This window comes from Pimephales promelas, chromosome 10, assembly GCF_988280905.1.
Source record: "Pimephales promelas chromosome 10, fPimPro1.hap1.1, whole genome shotgun sequence".
Classification (NCBI taxonomy): Eukaryota; Metazoa; Chordata; class Actinopteri; order Cypriniformes; family Leuciscidae; genus Pimephales; species Pimephales promelas.
The window spans coordinates 9,244,993-9,263,255 of NC_142778.1; the positions used below are offsets into that span (position 1 = coordinate 9,244,993).

An 18,263-nucleotide genomic window follows, 5' to 3' on the forward strand; every position below is an offset into this window, starting at 1 on the left:
CTGAATGCGACAATCCCGAAAGACCATGACAGTACCCCCTCCCCTAAGAATGCCTCCTGGCACACCCTGGAGAGCCTCCCTGCCGATTGTAATCATCGAAAAGGCAGTGATCCAGTATCTCTAGCAAGAATCCGACTTCTCTCCTCCGGACCATAACCTTCCCAGTCCACCAGGTACTGAAATCTGTGTCCCCTCCTTCTCGAGTCCAGAATATGACTGACTGAATAAGTAGGTTCCCCATCTACAAGTCGCGGCAGAGGGGGAACCGGGGCTGGCAGATTTATGTGTGAATGAAACACAGGCTTTAATTTGGAAACATGAAAAACGGGATGAATTCTCCTGTAGGCAGGAGGGAGCTTGAGGTGGACTGCCACTGGACAAAGAACTTTGGTGACAGTGAACGGGCCAATGAATATGGGAGTTAACTTGTTACATTCAGAAAGGGGAGGAATGTTCTTGGAAGAAAGCCTTTTTGACCCTCAACGTAAACGGGAGGCTTCCACCGGTGGCGGTCTGGGCCTTTGTGCGCGCCCCCACTTGAAGGAGAGTCGCATGGGCTCTAATCCAAGTGTGACAGCACCTCTGGACAAACACATGAGTGGCAGGGACTGCGACTTCCAGACTTGGAAAAACAGGCAGCTGGTAACCTAAGCTATACTCAAACGGAGATAGGCCTGTGGATGACACTGGTAACAAGCTATGAGCGTACTCAACCCATGACAGCTTCTGGCTCCAATAGGAAGGATTCTGAGAAACCAAGCATCGCAACACTCTCTCCAAGTCTTGGTTGGTACGCTCGGTCTGACCGTTACTCTGAGGATGAAACCCAGAAGAAAGACTGACACTCACCCCCAATAAACGACAAAACTCTTTCCAAAATTTGGAAATAAATTTGGGACCCCTGTCAGAGACCACGTCCATCGGGAGGCCATGTAAACGAAATACATGATCTATGACAGCAACCGCTGTCTTCTTGGCAGAAGGTAATTTAGGCAAGGGAATGAAAATGAGCAACCTTCGAGAACCAGTCCACTACAGTCAAAACAACCACATTGCCCTGGGAGGGTCAAAGAGCAGTGACAAAATCTAGCGTGATGTCGGATTAGGGACAAACTATATGAACATGCCAAAACGAAACTTCAAATGTCGTGAACCATGGAGGGCCACCAGAATTGTTGCTTGATCAAAAAACTGGTGCGATTGTAGCTGGTTTAAAAAATTGTGAAATATAATTACGATTGTTAGTGAACTTCATCAAAACTTAACTATTTTTGTTTTCGTATTTTGTGTGAGTTGTAATCCGATAAAATGTACATAGTTCTAGTGGGAACCAATTATGCAGAATACTGTTGTATATGGGGCACATATTGGTGACGCAACGATAGCTCGTGCGATGTGCGATCAGCGCCGTATTTGGGGGCACGTTTTCCGCTGACGGGGTCGGGTGTGCTCTCTCTCGCTCATCTGACGAGCGTGCTGGTAAGAACATTTTGAAGTATATTTAACTATGTAATCGACTTATTTCATGAGATAAACAATGTTTAAGTGAAATGTGATGTCATAAAATTTAATGTAGTTAATTGCTTGAGTGTTTTACCGAGACTGGTTTTGCTTACTAGCTTTCTCCGTACTGTATGAGCTGTATGAAACTGAGAGGGAGAGACGTGTATCCCACGGAAAAAAGAGTAATAATTGTGCTCTGTATTTCTGCAGGTATGTTAAACTGTTTATTGTGTTTTATGTTGAGAAATGTTTGAAATGTGTTTGATACATACAAAAAAAGTGAGGTCTGTATGCAAAAGTGATGTGATTGTGCAATTAACCTGTGTTTTGTGTAATTTAACCCCTAATTTGACATTTTTCTCCATTTAATGTGTTTACTACTGCAAGTAAGTGGTGAGGACATTATGTTTTCCCTTTTATATTATTTTGTATGTCATTTAAGGGTGACCTATATGCTTTGTGGCGTACTGTATTTTGTGATTTTATTTAATTTTATTATTTCCCCAATGTTTTGTAACTATTAGCTGATTAGATTAACATCTAGAGAAGCACATTTTCCGCTGACGGGGTCGGGTGTGCTCTCTCTCGCTCATCTGACGAGCGTGCTGCTTTCTCCGTACTGTATGAGCTGTATGAAACTGAGAGGGAGAGACGTGTATCCCACGGAAAAAAGAGTAATAATTGTGCTCTGTATTTCTGCAGAATAAAGATCCTGAGACCTCTTCAATCGGCGTTGTCTTCATTGAATAGAAAATAAACACAACCAGAGTAAAACTGCTACACGATTGACTCCTGGATGACATGCTATGTATGTTGGAACAATGACCCCACCGAATTATGTCTGACCATAATCCCTCCGGTACGAATAAGCAACTCAGTGGACACTCGGGCAGAGGCGTTACCCCTTCCAAGGCGGAACAGACCTTCGACTTGATCTCCCATACGAGTGTATATCTAAAGATGCTTAGTGAAAGGTAAAACTTCGGAAATCTCCGTGTAAACAATGCGTGACGTAGACGCGCGATAGATCACTTCCGGCGTAACGTCTGGAGACGGTTCAGTTCGGTTCAGTTGGACATCTGATTCAGATCAGTTCGACGGCTGTTAACAAAAGGTAAAAACGATATAAATACTGTTCGTTTTGTCACACAAACCGTTCGTTTCGTGTCTTAGGCCATCAGTGTGTAATTACATTTATGAGTCATTAAATCATGTTTAATTTTGACTTCTCTGTGCATGCTCTTTGAGGTGAACCGAGGGAGGACCCCCTTAACCTCCAGTGTATGACTGATAGACAACAACGGTTTGACCAAAAAATGTCAAAATTGAAAATGCTGTGGAAACAAAGACACCAACATCTTGGATGCCCTTGAGGTAAGCTAAAACATATCAAAAAATTATTTCAAAGTGAACTATCCCTTTAAGTTTAAAAAAGTATGTTCTATCCAGACATACTCGCCAAGTTGTCATTGTCATGTGACCTACCTCAGTCAGTTACTTCACGCTTCACTGCCATTCACAAATCCTCTCCTGTGGACGTTTTACCTACTCTTTTATGAGCACTGTTAATTCAGACATACTTCTTTTGTCACATACTGTTTTCAACCAACTAAATAGTAGGGAAGTATGCCATTTCGGATTCTGTCCCTAAATTCTGTCAGTTCCATCCAGAATCGTTTGAGTTTATGTGTATAAATATTTGCATTTCTTCAGATCTCCTGCATCGTGTGTTTACTACAACCACACAATGTGTACAACACTGCACACAATGTTACCACAGTTGTGGGTCCATTTTACACATCTATTACAACAACTAATCCACCCTCAACCAGTGAAGGAAGGTTTTAGGTAATCATTTTGGTTACAGTGGTACTTTTCAGATATTTTGATTTGATTACCTTCAACAAAATAGAAACTCATGAAGTCTTTGATTGAGTATATGGTATGTTTCAGTATGTGTAGAGTATATGGTATATGTTTCAGTATGTGTAGAGTATATGGTATATGTTTCAGTATGTGTAGAATGTGTACTACAGTACTTTAATATCGCTGTTAACATCTACGAACAAATGTCTCAATGGCCATCTCTTCCCTTTGACCTGGGTTTGTGGAGGCCGTTTTGTCATTAGTGGGATTGAGTTTAGAGAAGTAAATAAAGAGAAGTATAAATGTGGTCATTGTTACACACAGAGCCTCATGCATGCTTGGCCTTAAAAAAATAAGTATATTTTAAGATAATTTTATTTTTATTATAAGTATTAAGTAAATTTAGTCAAGTTTAAAATAATTTTCAGGTATACTTGAAATGTACTATTATGAATGTACTAGTAGTAGTAGTAGGCCCCATACTTGTGTACTATTTTAATATTTATTGCGCCTAAATTGGCCTATTTTTTAATGAATAAAATATATATTTTCAAGTGTAATTTAAATGTAAAATAAGCGATCTTTGAGTACAAAAATAACTTGCATCTAAGTTTTTCTCAACAAGTGAGCATCAGTAACTCAGTGGTTGTTTGTGCAAGATCTCTCAAACTTTGAGACATGGTAGCTACATTTGTATACTAAAAATTAAACACAGATTATGCGAGTCAATGGCAAATACAAATGAGTTGTAACACTAGCCGGGGACAGATTACATGAGAGGTAGTTTGCTGAAATAATTTCCCAACCTTTCTTCAAATGGCACACTACACCAGTGTTGTCATTTACAACTTCGATATAATACAATTTTCGATGCCATGGGGAAGATTTTTTTTTATTTTATTTTTTTTTCACTGAAAATATCCACAAGTTTCCGAGCAGTGGCGGTTCTACTTTGAATTACACCCAGGGCGAGACCCCCTTCGAGCGCCCCCCCCCCCAAACAAAAACAAAAAAACTTGGCCTATTATAGGCTACTGTAAAAACTCATAATTAAAGTTGATTTTAGTTGATCATTAAAGTATTAGATAATATTATGGTGACCAAAATGATCACACACAGAATCTTGTTCAAAATGCCTAATACACAGTGAAATCAATTCACCAAGTAAATAATATTAAAGGTTTGTTTTAAAGGAGTGTCTTTCATCTTACTTACTAAACTTAAAAAAGGTCAACACAAAAAAAAGGTTTTATATAAAGATAAACCTCATATTTCAGCATTTAAATCATCTCTATAAAAAGAATGAGTCAAAAAAGATACATTCCTGACATTTATAATGCACAGTAGCTTATCTTTTATTATTAATAGTAAAATTCGTACAGATTTTCCCATGGCTGTCGTTGCTATAGAACCATGCACTCATTACACTGTGCTCTCCACAACGACAAAGGAGTTTTAGTAGCTAATGTATTTCCACCACAGAAAAACGCTTGCTGTAGCTCTGCTAAAATATGTATTTACGGAGAACAGAAAAAACGCCCAAGTATTTGGGTGCACGTGCACTCCAATACTGAAAAGTTTATGAGCGCGCGTCCCGTGAGCGCATATTGAGCGCTCTTTCCGTGCGCCTATTTGAAACATAGAGGATTTGAAATAACGACCTCGAGCGCGCAAAAGACGCGATACGTAAACTAATCAGGAGATTCCCTTGACATCGCTTCTGCGCACGGCACCTTCTCAGCAAGCAGGGCGCCATTGCCAATAATTGAATCGAAATGATAAAAAATAGAAAAACTTCGCGGCACAGAGGATTTTTTTAACTGCTCGTGCCGCCCCCCATGTGACATGAAGAAATGCCGCCCCGGGCGACTGCCCGGTTCGCCCGTGCCTAGAACCGCTACTGTTTCCGAGGGGCGCTCCTGTAAAAAATAAAGTGGGTGAAACTTCCGGTGAGGCGGCGGAAGTAGCATTCCAATGGTATTTTGTGTGTTAGTTAGCGAAGAGGCTAGCTGTTTTTCGGAGAATTATTTTACTATTTAAAGACGCAAATCTTTATGAGAGATGTCGTTACGGAGCTCAGGGACAACATGTGCTGTTCGCGGTTGTATGTATAGCCGGACTAAACTAATTTAGTGGCTTAAACGGGATTGTTTTGAACATAAGCTGAAAACTAAATCAGAGTGATCCTGCCAACGACTGTAGTTTCCATCACCTCCCAAAAGACGACGAATCTTCCTGTGTACATTTGTTTAACTTCTTAACATTCTATAAACTCTATCAGCATGTGTTTGGCTGTTCGCTACGATGTTACATCTAAACTCAGGATCAAATCCGGAGTTGACAGAATACCAAATGTGCCAGTTAATGTATTCAAGTAGCACATTCATTTATAATTTTGAATAAACTCCAAAGCACAATGACTAAGTGTGTATTTTTTATTTTAATTGTTTGTCAGCACAACTGTCTGTCACCATGCCTTGATGAGTATTGATTATTAATAATGTTATTATAATACTACTAACCAACTACTGCGGAGGTTAAAGGTACTGTTATTTCACCCTTTTGAATTTCGTTGAGGTTGTGTTCCCACGTTGGTTAACTAGTTTGGATCGTCATAACTTGAATGACTGTCAACTGTTGAATGAACGAGTGTCAAGCATGTCAAGTCGCGCTTGGTTTTTTTTTAACCGGAAGACGCGCCCACTTTTGACCTTTTGACGCAAGGCCTCATGGGCCGTAGGGAATTTGTGGATATTTTAGTAAAACCAGCAAAATGTCATTTGTTTTGTAATATAACAGATATGCATGAATACAGAATACATTGTGCATATGTTGTGACGTGCTCATCTGCAATAACTCTCAAAGATTTTCCTGTCAGATGATAAACGGACATTTAGTAAGCGTATTTAAGATACATATGGTTTATGCAAATCCATGTGAGTGTGCTTAATGGAGCTCTCAGACAGCAACATAGGCCAAGATCTGGCCCACATCTGGTACGCATTGAATCCACATATACCAGATGTGGGCCGGATCATGGCCGTCATAGTATGTTGCTATCTTGGCCCTTGTTAGCAAAACAAAATAAAACGTGTTTTTAAATCACAAATATACTACCTAGCGTCTTTACACCTTCAACAGTTCACTCTACAGTAGTTCAACAAATGTGATTCTAACACAAGGAACCATGTTTAGGGTTATTTATACTCACATTTCAAAACACGTGCGTCCCTGTTCTCCTCCATAATCGATTATGACGTATCCTCTCCCGTGGTATCCTGAAATAAAAAAAATGTCCATCGGATGCACACTTCAGAATTGGAATTTTCGAATTATACAAATCTGATACTATTGTAATCTCTAATGTGCTGTTTAAAAATTGAGATAGTTCTTTAATGGTTCACTAACAAGCAGAATTCGCCAGGTTTAGGATAAATCCCAGTTGTGCAGATGGGGCATGTTGTTACACTGGGTTACAATGTTTATTAGAACTATTCTGTTCTATACACTTTTATAAATTCTATTGAGAAATCATGAGAAAAGGGTGACTAAAGACTGAGAGTCAATGTTTAGAAATGAATAATAATTATTATGTTTTGAACTATGCTGTGTCTGCTTTTTGTTGTTTAAAAAAATAATAATTATTAAGCAATGCCAATATTTTATATGAAAAACTAAATGATTTTATTTTATGGAGAAACTATTTTAGCTTGTCTTGTATATATATTTTTATTAGATCAGATAACATTTTAATCTGTCATATTTGCCCTATGGGGCTTGTTGTCACATTTCACTTCCACTATTTCAGGGTAAATCAAGAAAAAAGTATACGCTGTATTAATGAAACAAAACCACATAGCTAATTGTACTAGACATGTGGGAAATTAATAGATGGAAAAAATAATACTCTGAACCCTAAGTAGCAGGTTTACACAAACTGAGAAAGTCAAAAAGCATTAGGTTGTGCCCTGCTCTGCCCTACTTGAAGTTTAATAGTTTAATCATTCTTTCTTCATTGTTCGATTTAACTTTTTGTCCTGTTTAAAGCTAGGGAGTTAGATTGTCTTAAACAAGCTAACTTTTAGTTAAGCTAGTTTGGTTGAGAAGTTAGATTGGTTATGTTGGTTGTTCTGCTTGATTTTGTAAGACAATTTTCTATTGTGAAACATAATGTGGTTGGGTTATTATGAAACAATTCTGGGGTTTTTTATTTTGCATTCCTTCTTTCAGACCATCAGGACAAACAAATTTTGTCAATACTCAACAAAATGAAAAAATGCAGTTTATCATGCTTTTTGTCTAACCAGGAAGTTTATTTTTGAAATGCTTTTATTTTGTACAAAGTCACTCATGTGTTCCTGGCCTACAAAAAAAAAAAAAAAAAAAAGAAAAGAAAAGGAAGAGGCTTAGAAATCTATTATGTTATTGTCACCATTTTTAAAGCCAAAGTCTGTAAATTTTAGTATAATGTGATAGTTTCAGGAAAAAGAAAATCATCTCCGGGTCAAAATGACCTGAACACCACATCAGGAAAAGGGGGTTTGAAAAGAGGTTTGATGATGTATTGACTTACATTTTGTACCAAAAAAGTTACAGTGTACCTTTAAAGGGATCGGCCTACTACACTTTTTTTTTTTGGAAATAGGCTTATTTTACAACTCCCCCAGAGTTAAACAGTCGAGTTTTGCCGTTTTCGAATCCATTCAGCCGATTTTCTGATTTTTAGAAGAATATCAGTTTCTGGTCCCATTGACTTCCATAGTATATTTTTTTTCCTACTATGGAAGTCAATGAGACCAGAAACTGTCTGGTTACTGATATTCTTCTAAAAATCAGAAAATCGGCTGAATGGATTTGAAAATGGTAAAACCCAACAGCTTAACTCTGGGGAAGTTGTAAAATAAGCCATTTCCAAAAAAAAAGTGGAGTATCCCTTTAAATGCTTTATAATGTCAATAAAAAGGGAACATTCAGGTAGTGCTGAATTCATTTATTTGACTCGAACAGCTTTTGACATTAGTATATCACTCCATGAAATTGCATCGATGAGCACGTGAAATAATTACAGCTACAGGAACTACAAACTCTCTGGTCCTTCATTGAGACATAAAAAAAAATCCCCTCAATCTGCCATCTGAACAAGTTGAAGGAGAAGCAAACATATGAGATATGAGATGTTGAACTGATCTGCATTACTACATCAACTATTAATGTATACTTTATACAAGCATGAGAGCAGGCTGATCATGACATGAGCATCAGACTGTGTGTGAACTGGCTGTTGTCATGTGAATGTCATTTTTTTTTTCTACAAACCATTTAGAACTCAGAGCTGAGGAAAGACTGAAGCAGGGCTGTTGGATCAGTGTGACGATTTTTTAAGATGTGCAAATTAATGTATAGAGAAATTCATTAGAAAATGAATCTTAGGGGTTTATACTTCACAAATTTAAATAAAGCAAATGAACAGAATATGAAACTTGACAGAGAAACAACATCGACATGTCGTCCACTCAGAGGTAAGGCTTCATCTAAAATATATGACAGTAAATAGAACCATGAACAAACACGTCAACATTCAGTAATTGTTTACATTTTCATTTGTTTGTGTTCCAGTACAATTTGATAACTTTCCATTTGAAGCGATATGCATTTTTCTTAAATTGCATTTCTAAATCTTCCACATTTTTCTTTGTGTTCCATAAGAACTGAACAAATAACAATAATAATAAAAAAAAGCTCAAAAAGGTCACATACACACAATGGTCCCATGATCATAAAACTCCTGAATGATTCTGTGCACTGATGCTGATGCTGAACTTGATACAATGCAATTTTTGTTTTATTTTCCAGTAAAAGAATAAAAATGTCCAATAATTATAATAATAATAATAATATATATAATATATATAATTAATTTAGTTTATATATATATATATATATATATATATATATATATATATATAACTAAATTAATTTAAGGATCAAAAACACCTTTATTTTCAGAGAATATATGTTTCTTTTTCATACCCCAAAAGCATTTTTACTAAATTTTGACAAATGCTATATACTGTATATATATATATATATATATATATATATATATATATATATATATAATTTGCCAATGAGGAATGAAAAATACATTTTATTCATTATATATATATATATATATATATATATATATATATATATATATATATATCACTGGAAAACTTTGTGAAAACAAAAATACTTGTTTACGGAAATGAGCTTTGCACTGTAATGTATGCATGCACGCAAGCAAAAACACAAAAACACACGCACACACACACTACAATAAGGCATAGCATGATAAAATCCCAGCGCACTACAGTGAAATGACATCAGATTCTCTTTTTAGGTCCAAAGCTGTGTGTTAATGGCCAATAACACACTGAACTAGTGTGGAAGATTTCAAAGCTAAAACCCATGTAGGGCAGAGAAGTAACAAAGTATCAACATGAACCATTTTCTGACCCCAAAACATTGAAATAATGTAATGTAATATAATATTATTGTGTGTGTGTGTGTGTGTCAGTGATGGAAAAGTGTACTATACTTCAATTTCAGGAGTTACAGATCAAAACAAACAGCTTTTCAAGAAAAGCTGCTTGACACATTCAAGATAATACTGATATCCTGCCAGACATGAACACAAATGACAAACAAGCAAAACAAAACAACTAAAAAAATAATAAAAAAAATGTGTCCATATATATTAACTCATCCAACAGCACATGCCAGAAAAATAACAGCTGCTTCTAACTTTAAAAAAAAAAAAAGCATAATACTGAAATAAATACCAGCAGGTTTTTGATAAACATCTTCATGTCTTAAGAGTCAGTAGTTTGGGATTTCCTTAGTTTCTGTAAACGATATCCAGTGTGTTTTAGGGCATACAAGACGCCTTAGTGAATCTCATGAAAAATATCATCACGTTTTCTTATTTGTCCTATTTCACACCAAAAAAAAAGCCCAAAGAAAAACATATTGTACATTACTGTATATATATACCGTAATATACAATATATGCAGTATACTGCCTATTTAAGCTTATTTATCCAGCACATTCTCATTACTGTACTGTAAAATAATAAATAACGATATTCATATTGTAAAATACGCAAGTATAGGTCATGATCATGTACTGAATTTATGCTGATTTTAGTCAAATATACTTGTTGAGATCAGATGATTTTTATCGCATTGCTACAATGTATGCGAGTTTATATATATATATATATATATATATATATATATATATATATATAATGAACTTGCATACATTCTATACACTATATATAGTGGGGCTTTTGGGCGGAGATATGCTGGTCAAAAAAAAAAAAAAAAAAAAAAAATTCCAACCATACTGTTCCTAAAACTGGCTCCTAAAATTTTATGTGCAAATCTTTAGTCATTTGTTTAATTTGATATTTCACCGGGACATTTCTTCATGAGATTCACCCACGAATAGAACGGTGGAGGGCCCAAACCATCTGTAACCTTATTAAACCTCATTTAGGAGTCTAGATCCCACCTGAACTAACACTACCTCTGACAGAAAACCTGTAAAACAAGGACCTCAGGCTCTTTATATGTGCGATGCCGACAGATCAGGTCAGTATGATGCGAACCCAAACAACCCCATCATGCACTGGGTCTGGACTGTACCATCTCTTTGGAAATGATTCCTGAAGATCAGAGATGTAAACTTGAGGAAGCTCTTGAGGAAGAGATCAGGATGGATTCTAAGTTTTATTTTCACCAGTTTTCACCAGACATGACTACCTATTAGCTAATCACCACACGCTACTAACCAATGATAATCTACACTAATGAAGTCAGCTGAGCTCCAAGCCAATAGGTTATTTATCTGATATGGATGAGAGCAGAGGACTACAGTATGTTCCACAACTGGATATCCAGGTTAGCTAGCATCTGAGAGAAAACAAACCAAAAGTAAACCTGATAGGGTTTAAAGCAATAAATAAAATATCCTCGCATCATACACTTTCATAGATATTTATATATGTATAAGATTATACAGCCCCGGGAAAACATTTTCTGGCTGTGACAGTGGTCTGAAAAGGCATTAGTGTTAGAATTAGTTATTTTGAGCTTCATTCTTACTTTCGTAATGTTCAATAAGCGAAACATCTCTGAAATATTCCAGGTGAATCTCACAAAAAATATATATATCCAGGTTCCACAATCAAATGAAGTCAATTTTAAAAACATTGTTTTGTATTTGGTTTTAAATTTAAACAATGTAAAAAAAACATTGTTGTTGTATTGTGACTGTCGTCATGAATATTTCTGGCCATATTCTCCTTACTGTAATGTTTGTGGACATTTCAGTTTTGAGCATTTCTGTTATTCACACTATCGTCAATGTTTCTCATTAATAATATTATATATTTTTTTACTGCATTCCACACAGCTCAAGTTATTTATTTGATTCAGCATATGCCAGCAAATACTGTACAATGTGAATAATATTATTTGTTTTCGCAATAAGATTTTTTTTTTTTTTTTTGCAATAAAGCAATACAAAATTGTTAGGGAAAAGCTTAATTATCATTAAAATAGCATCACAATGTCCAAAAACTTTATGGTATAAAGATGGGCTTAATTTTCTTTAATTAAAACAGGTTTTTGCAAGATTCACCCTTTTAATGAATAAACAAAAGTGATGAAGAAGAGCAAAAAGAGGGATTGGTGACATGGTCTAAATTGCATTCTCTTTAATTATGTGGCTTATTTACCTATAACAATTGATTATTTATTTAAATATTTTGGCTCCCTGTTCCTGCCGTGTGATTGGCTGAGGTGATTGACAGGTCTACACGCGAGTGAGGAAGGACAGATTGAGGCTGCCGGGGATCTGAATGGTTTCAAGGGCCAGAGAGGAGGGGTTAAAGGGGAAGGTTACGGGGTAGATGATTTTGGTGTCCATCAGCAGCTGAGGCGACTCCTTCCGATCCCGTAAACGCGTCTGTCAGAGGAAACACACAAGCATTCAAAATCAATAAAATTATATAATAACTTAAAGAGCACAAGGTGAGGTAGAAGTTTTGAAACATACCTGTATTGTTCTTATGAACAATACTGACACACGCTCTTCAAATGCATTGACAGGCGTGTACAAGTTCAGCACCTTCACGATCTGGATAGAAAATAAGAAATGATGAGGTTTGTGTGTGTGTCAGGTTGTGGTAAGCAAAAAACATAAGAAAAAAAATTGATGAGCAGTTGCATGACCAAACAAACCCAAAAGTAGGCCTCCAAAAAAGAAAAGACAAAAGATTGTTTCGGTCAGTCAACCATGTAAAACCAAAAAAAAATAAATAAATAAACATTTGAAAACTACGTAGCCCCTAAACAAAGGAACATGTCGATGGAGAAAAATATGTGATGATTCAGTATAATCTGTGTTATTCTGAAAAAATAAATAAATAAAAAAGTAGTCCCCCATTTCAGAAACATTACCACAGTAAAGCAAGAAAAAATAAATAAATACAAATTATGCAATACAAGCATAAATATTACACTGCAAAAAAAAAAAAAAAAAATGCTTTTCTTGTTTCCAGTCGAAATATCTAAAAATTCTTAAATCAAGAAGCATTTACCAGATAAGTAAAATGACAAGAAATTATATCTTGTTTTCTGAAATAAATAAATAAATAAATAATAAGTTTTTGCTTAAAAACAAGCTAAATTATGTACCAGCGGGATAAGAAAAAAAAAATTCAAAAGGAAAACAAGGAAATATTATCTTAAAATGGAAAATAAGATTCATTTTCTTACCCCCTTGGCAGATCATTTTGCTTGTATTAAGCAAAAACCCAATTAATTTTGTTTATTTAAAATCAGAAAACAAGATAGAATTTCTTATGTAATTTTACTTATCTAGTACATGTTTCTTGATTTAAGAATTTGTAGATATTTGGCCTGGAAACAATAAGAAAAGCTTTTTTTGCAATGTAGTGGAATTAATTTTGATACATCATATTGAATTTAAATAAACAAACAAACAAAACAAATAAATACTGTTTTATCTATTTTTAAAAAAAAAACAAAATATTGCCTCAAGGAATATTACAATGTTTTGCACGTTGGGAACAGCTGCTATAAAAATGTGATCCTTGATTTTTATTCTTTTTAATGATTGGTGAGTGTCTAAGTGGGTCGTTTTGTTTTGTTAGCCTAAAAGGCTATGCTATAAATGGACTTTTTCAAATAACTAATATTGGCTACATCAAGACGATATGAAATGTAAAAGAAACGGAATGATCAGGGAAAGGAATCATGATGTACAGAAAGAGACAGTCTGGAGTGTGTTACCTGTGCTGTAGAGAGAGCGTTACACATGGAGCAGATTGCCTCGGCATCCTCATCCGTTTTCTTCTTCACCTGCAGTAGTTGAGCGGCCTGAATCAGCGGCTCCAGCGTCTCTTTTGCGCCGCATGTCATGAGATTCTTATCTCTCAGCCACTCCTCCAGCTGACTCACGTTATACCTGAACAAATACACACATTAACCCTTGGACCAGAGACTATATTGCTGGAAATAAATTCAAATATGGCATAATCTTGCCTATGCTACTTCTATATATAATGTAATCTACACCTCCGCTTAAAAACTTAAAAAGGTAAAAGTTTTATTGTTTATGAAAGTTATGTTTATACTCATCAGACTATGAAATACTATGATTTAAAATAACTTTTTATTTAATTATTCCCTGTGTTGTCACTGTTAAATCATTCCAATATGTTGATTTGGTGCTCTACAAACATGTATTATTATTATTATCATCATCACTACTGGCAACAGCTGAGCTGCTTAATATTTTTGAGAAAACCATGATCGGGATATTCGCCGAATAGAAAGTAAAAAAAAAAAAAAAAAAAAAAAAAGCATTTTTGAGAAGTCTTTCCAGTCACTTTTGATCTACACATCCTTATAGATAAAAGTATTAATTTCTTAATATATATATATATATATATATATATATATGTATATATTAGGGCTGTGCAAAAATTAATTGCGATTAATGGCATCCAAAATAAAAGTCTGTGTTTACATAATATATTTGTGTGTGCTGTATATAATTATTTTGTATATATAAATACCTATGCATGCATGTATAGGTATTTATATATACAATTTAAGAATTATTTGCACTTAAATTGTATATATATATATATATATATATATATATATATATATATAAATAATCTATATTATATAAATATCAATATTTTAGATATGAATAACACATTTTCTTAAACATATACATGCATGTGTGTGTATTTATATATACAATATAATTATATACAGCACACACAAATATATTATGTAAACACAGACTTTTATTTTGGATGCCATTAATCGCAATTAATTTTTGCACAGCCCTAATATATATATATTTTATATATATATATATATATATATATTATTGTAAATCTCATGTGCATACTGATTGATAATATTGATATATTATAATATTTATTATACTATAATTAATAAAAAATATCTATATTAGGCCACCCTTAAAAATATTCTTGTTTGCCGTAACCCGACCGACCCTGTCAATTTAGGGCCGACCCAATTTTTTTTTTTTTTCCTTTTAGTCCGACCGACTTGCCGGTTGTAACCTGCGTTCAGACCGACCGATTTTTTTTTTTACTCTTCAAACGACTAATTCAAATTCAATCAAATAATATTAATTATATTTTAGTTAGTATTGTGAAAGTTGCTTGTGTCTACATAGCCTACAAACATAGGCTACGTTCTTTCTTAAATAAAAACCCGTGGCGTCATAGTCATCAGATTATGTTTACACCATTGGTGTAACGTTACGCGTGTCACTATATGGCTTGTACGTTCACTCGTTTCAGTGTTCCCGCTTGGTACCCGGTATTAAAAGGGCAACGGGGCTGAATATCAACCATTTCTATATATAATAAAAATATTAAACAATTTGTCTGTGATGCAATTTTGCTATTCGCAGTCCAGAAGATCTCTCACCCGGAGCCACAGCGCGCACAGCACGACAGCCCTGCTTAATGAGTGACAATGAGGACAAAACGTGGTTACACTTTAGATCTGGGATGATATTCTAATTGTATTTTAGATTTCCGCTTTCAAAGATTATAAAAAGAAGATATTTGAGATGAAACCATTACAGACGCATTCTGTCTAGCGCAACTTCCTTCCCTTCACAGCGTTGCGCTGTCATTTCTTCCTAAAACCCAAACGTACCGTCAGAATCAGCACGATCGGTGATTGTTGTAAAATGCAGTCTGTACTGTTGCTAAACTGCGGACACGTTCAATCATTAAAAGAGCTATTAAAAGCACAAAAGTCTGCGCAAGAGACTTTGTTCGCGACGCGCGCTCCGAAATGCACTAAAACGAGACAAGAAAAGTAGGCTATCGCCTCATTTTGGGCTTCATGTGCGCATCTAAACCATCAAATATACATAAAATATAAAATGACCTGCTCTGAGATTCATTTAAACACAGTTTATGTCTTAATTGGACGTAAATAGTTGGGAGAAAATGATGGTGCATCAGTCATCTATTACAGAGTTCTGCATTCGGTCTTAAAGGGGCAGTAGTCTAATAAACGTAACGATTGAGCCAATGCGAATCAAACAACAAAAGGCAGATAAAAATCAATCACAGATCTTGAATGAATAACTTAAACTTTAATAAGCATTAATCTAACTATGATAAACTATGCAGTGTCATTTTACATTTGATTACTCGCTAAATTAAATTTCTTTTCAGAGAGAGCGACAGACTTAACTGAAAAGTAGCTAATTTTAGACCTTCCTGAAATTAAAGCACTGTGTATATAGGCTAATTTGTATCTTTGTTTAATTGTATTCTTTGTTTGACCACGTGTTTGTACTTGTTTTTGCTTATCTCATGTATATATGCATATAGATAGATATTTTATACATTTTGTGACTAGCCTAAAATGTAACTGGTCGTATTTTGCATTAACACCTAGCGGTGGATGCACAGTTTGAAGACCCAGTCAGTGACGTCACAATATGCTTTTTTTTTTTTTAAATTCACGATCACCATCTCCAAAATTGTACCTTTTTTTTTTTATACTGAATCTTAGAAAAAAAAATATAGACCTACCTACCGACCCTTTTTTAAAAAAAAAATTGCTGTTACTGCAAACCAAAATATTTTTAAGGATGGCCTTATGGATGTCAATGGTGTCCATCAACTGTTTGGTTAACAACATTCTTTAAAATATCTTCTTTTGTATTCAGCACGAGACAGGAATTCATACAGGTTTGGATCAACTTGAGGCCTTAGTAAATGACAGAATTTTCATTTTTGGGTGAACTACCCCTTTACCTTTTAATTTGTGACTTAAATTGAACGATTATTATAACATTTCTAAATAAATCAGCATGTTCTAAGGCCTTATTTTGCATGATGGTTTCAAGAATTATGACGAATCATCGGTATTGATTAATTACTAATAATTCCAAGGCTATTTGGCCACTGTAGGTTAATCTGTCCCGATTATACATTTGCACTGTTCTGCAAACATCTAGAAGTCATAAGTCCGCACCTGATCTGCATGCCCTTGCTCCAGGAGCACATGTCTTTACGCAGCAGCAGGTTGTTGAGAGTAACGGCGCCGATGATGTAGAACTGCTGCTTGACCACCTGTTTGATGAGCTCCGGGTCGGTCCCGTGCTGACACATGATGGAGTGGAAGGTATTGAGCTGGCGGATGATGGAGTCCAACGTGTACGTGCCCTCGTCGGCGATACTCGATGTCCTCTTACGGAGACCCGTGGGCTTCACGCCGGAAACGCCCTGGATGGTTTCATGTTCCAGCATGCCAGAGACTGGCGAGAGCAACAACAGACAGGGGGATGAATACAGAGGGAGGGAGAAAGAGCGATGCAGATCGAAAGAAAGACACCCAGAGGTCACGTGCTCACCGATCATGGGCTGCAGGATGTTCTCCATAGACTTGATGAGCTGTTGGTAGATCTGAATGGCCAGATCGCTCAAAACTTGCCGGTACTCGGCCAGGTCAAAGTTGGAGAGACAGTGATCGTTCTGTTTGGGGGAGTTATGCTTCATGAATTGCTGGAGAAAGAAGGAGAAGAAAGTGTTGATTCTGTTTAAGCAACAAGAAACTGTGGCCACATATACACTGCAGAGACAAAACACACTATTCCCACACCTTTTGAACAATGGATTTATATTATTTTTCCAAGACATGTCTGTTTTGTGATTAAACAGCAGTCTTTCTGGTTAACAAATGATGTGCGTTTAAAGAAAATAATGTCTATTTTAGGACCATTGTGATTTTTTTTCTCATTAATGTAATGCACACTGTTTATGCAGGTAAATTTAAGATTTTTAAAGTCCTTTTTAAGACCAAGTAAAGAAAATTGAAGGGAACACAATGATTCAATGTTCTTTAAATGTAAGATACTAGTGAGAAACACAATGAGCTGTATAAGCAACGTCAGAGTTTGACAATACAACTTCCAATGTATATCCATTACTTTTTAATTCATTTTACAAAAAAAAAAAAAGTAGCTTGAATCACTCTGATTATAACCACTAGAATACGGACATAACTTTTACTGTATCTTCTGATCGCACTGCAAAAAAGTGATGTTTTTCCTCAGTGTTTTTGGATGGTTTTCCAGTGAAAACTGTGTAAATGATTCTTAAATCAAGATGCAATTACTGGGAAATTATATAAAATATGAAAGTGAGTATATAAAATATAACAAAGTGAGTTTATGATAAAAGAAAACAAAAAAAAACAAAACAAAGTGAAGCGATAACTCTTTGACAGATATTTTTTCTTCGCAT

The 18,263-nt window shown here is 35.3% G+C and overlaps 1 protein-coding gene across 4 annotated transcripts in view; it reads right to left on the reverse strand.

Moving 5' to 3' along the window:
- Positions 1 to 9,892: 9,892 nt before the first annotated feature.
- Positions 9,893 to 18,263, reverse strand: part of myo5aa (myosin VAa) — a 96,212-nt gene continuing 87,841 nt past the window's right edge. For all 4 annotated transcript variants that reach the window (XM_089135384.1, XM_089135383.1, XM_089135386.1 and 1 more), the window contains 5 exons: positions 17,372 to 17,522; positions 16,993 to 17,275; positions 13,735 to 13,909; positions 12,476 to 12,556; positions 9,893 to 12,385 (listed from right to left, as the gene is read on the reverse strand). In XM_089135384.1, the coding sequence (XP_088991510.1) occupies positions 12,233 to 12,385; positions 12,476 to 12,556; positions 13,735 to 13,909; positions 16,993 to 17,275; positions 17,372 to 17,522 (843 nt within the window). In that variant the 3' untranslated portion in view covers positions 9,893 to 12,232. The remainder of the gene's footprint in view (positions 12,386 to 12,475; positions 12,557 to 13,734; positions 13,910 to 16,992; positions 17,276 to 17,371; positions 17,523 to 18,263) is intronic.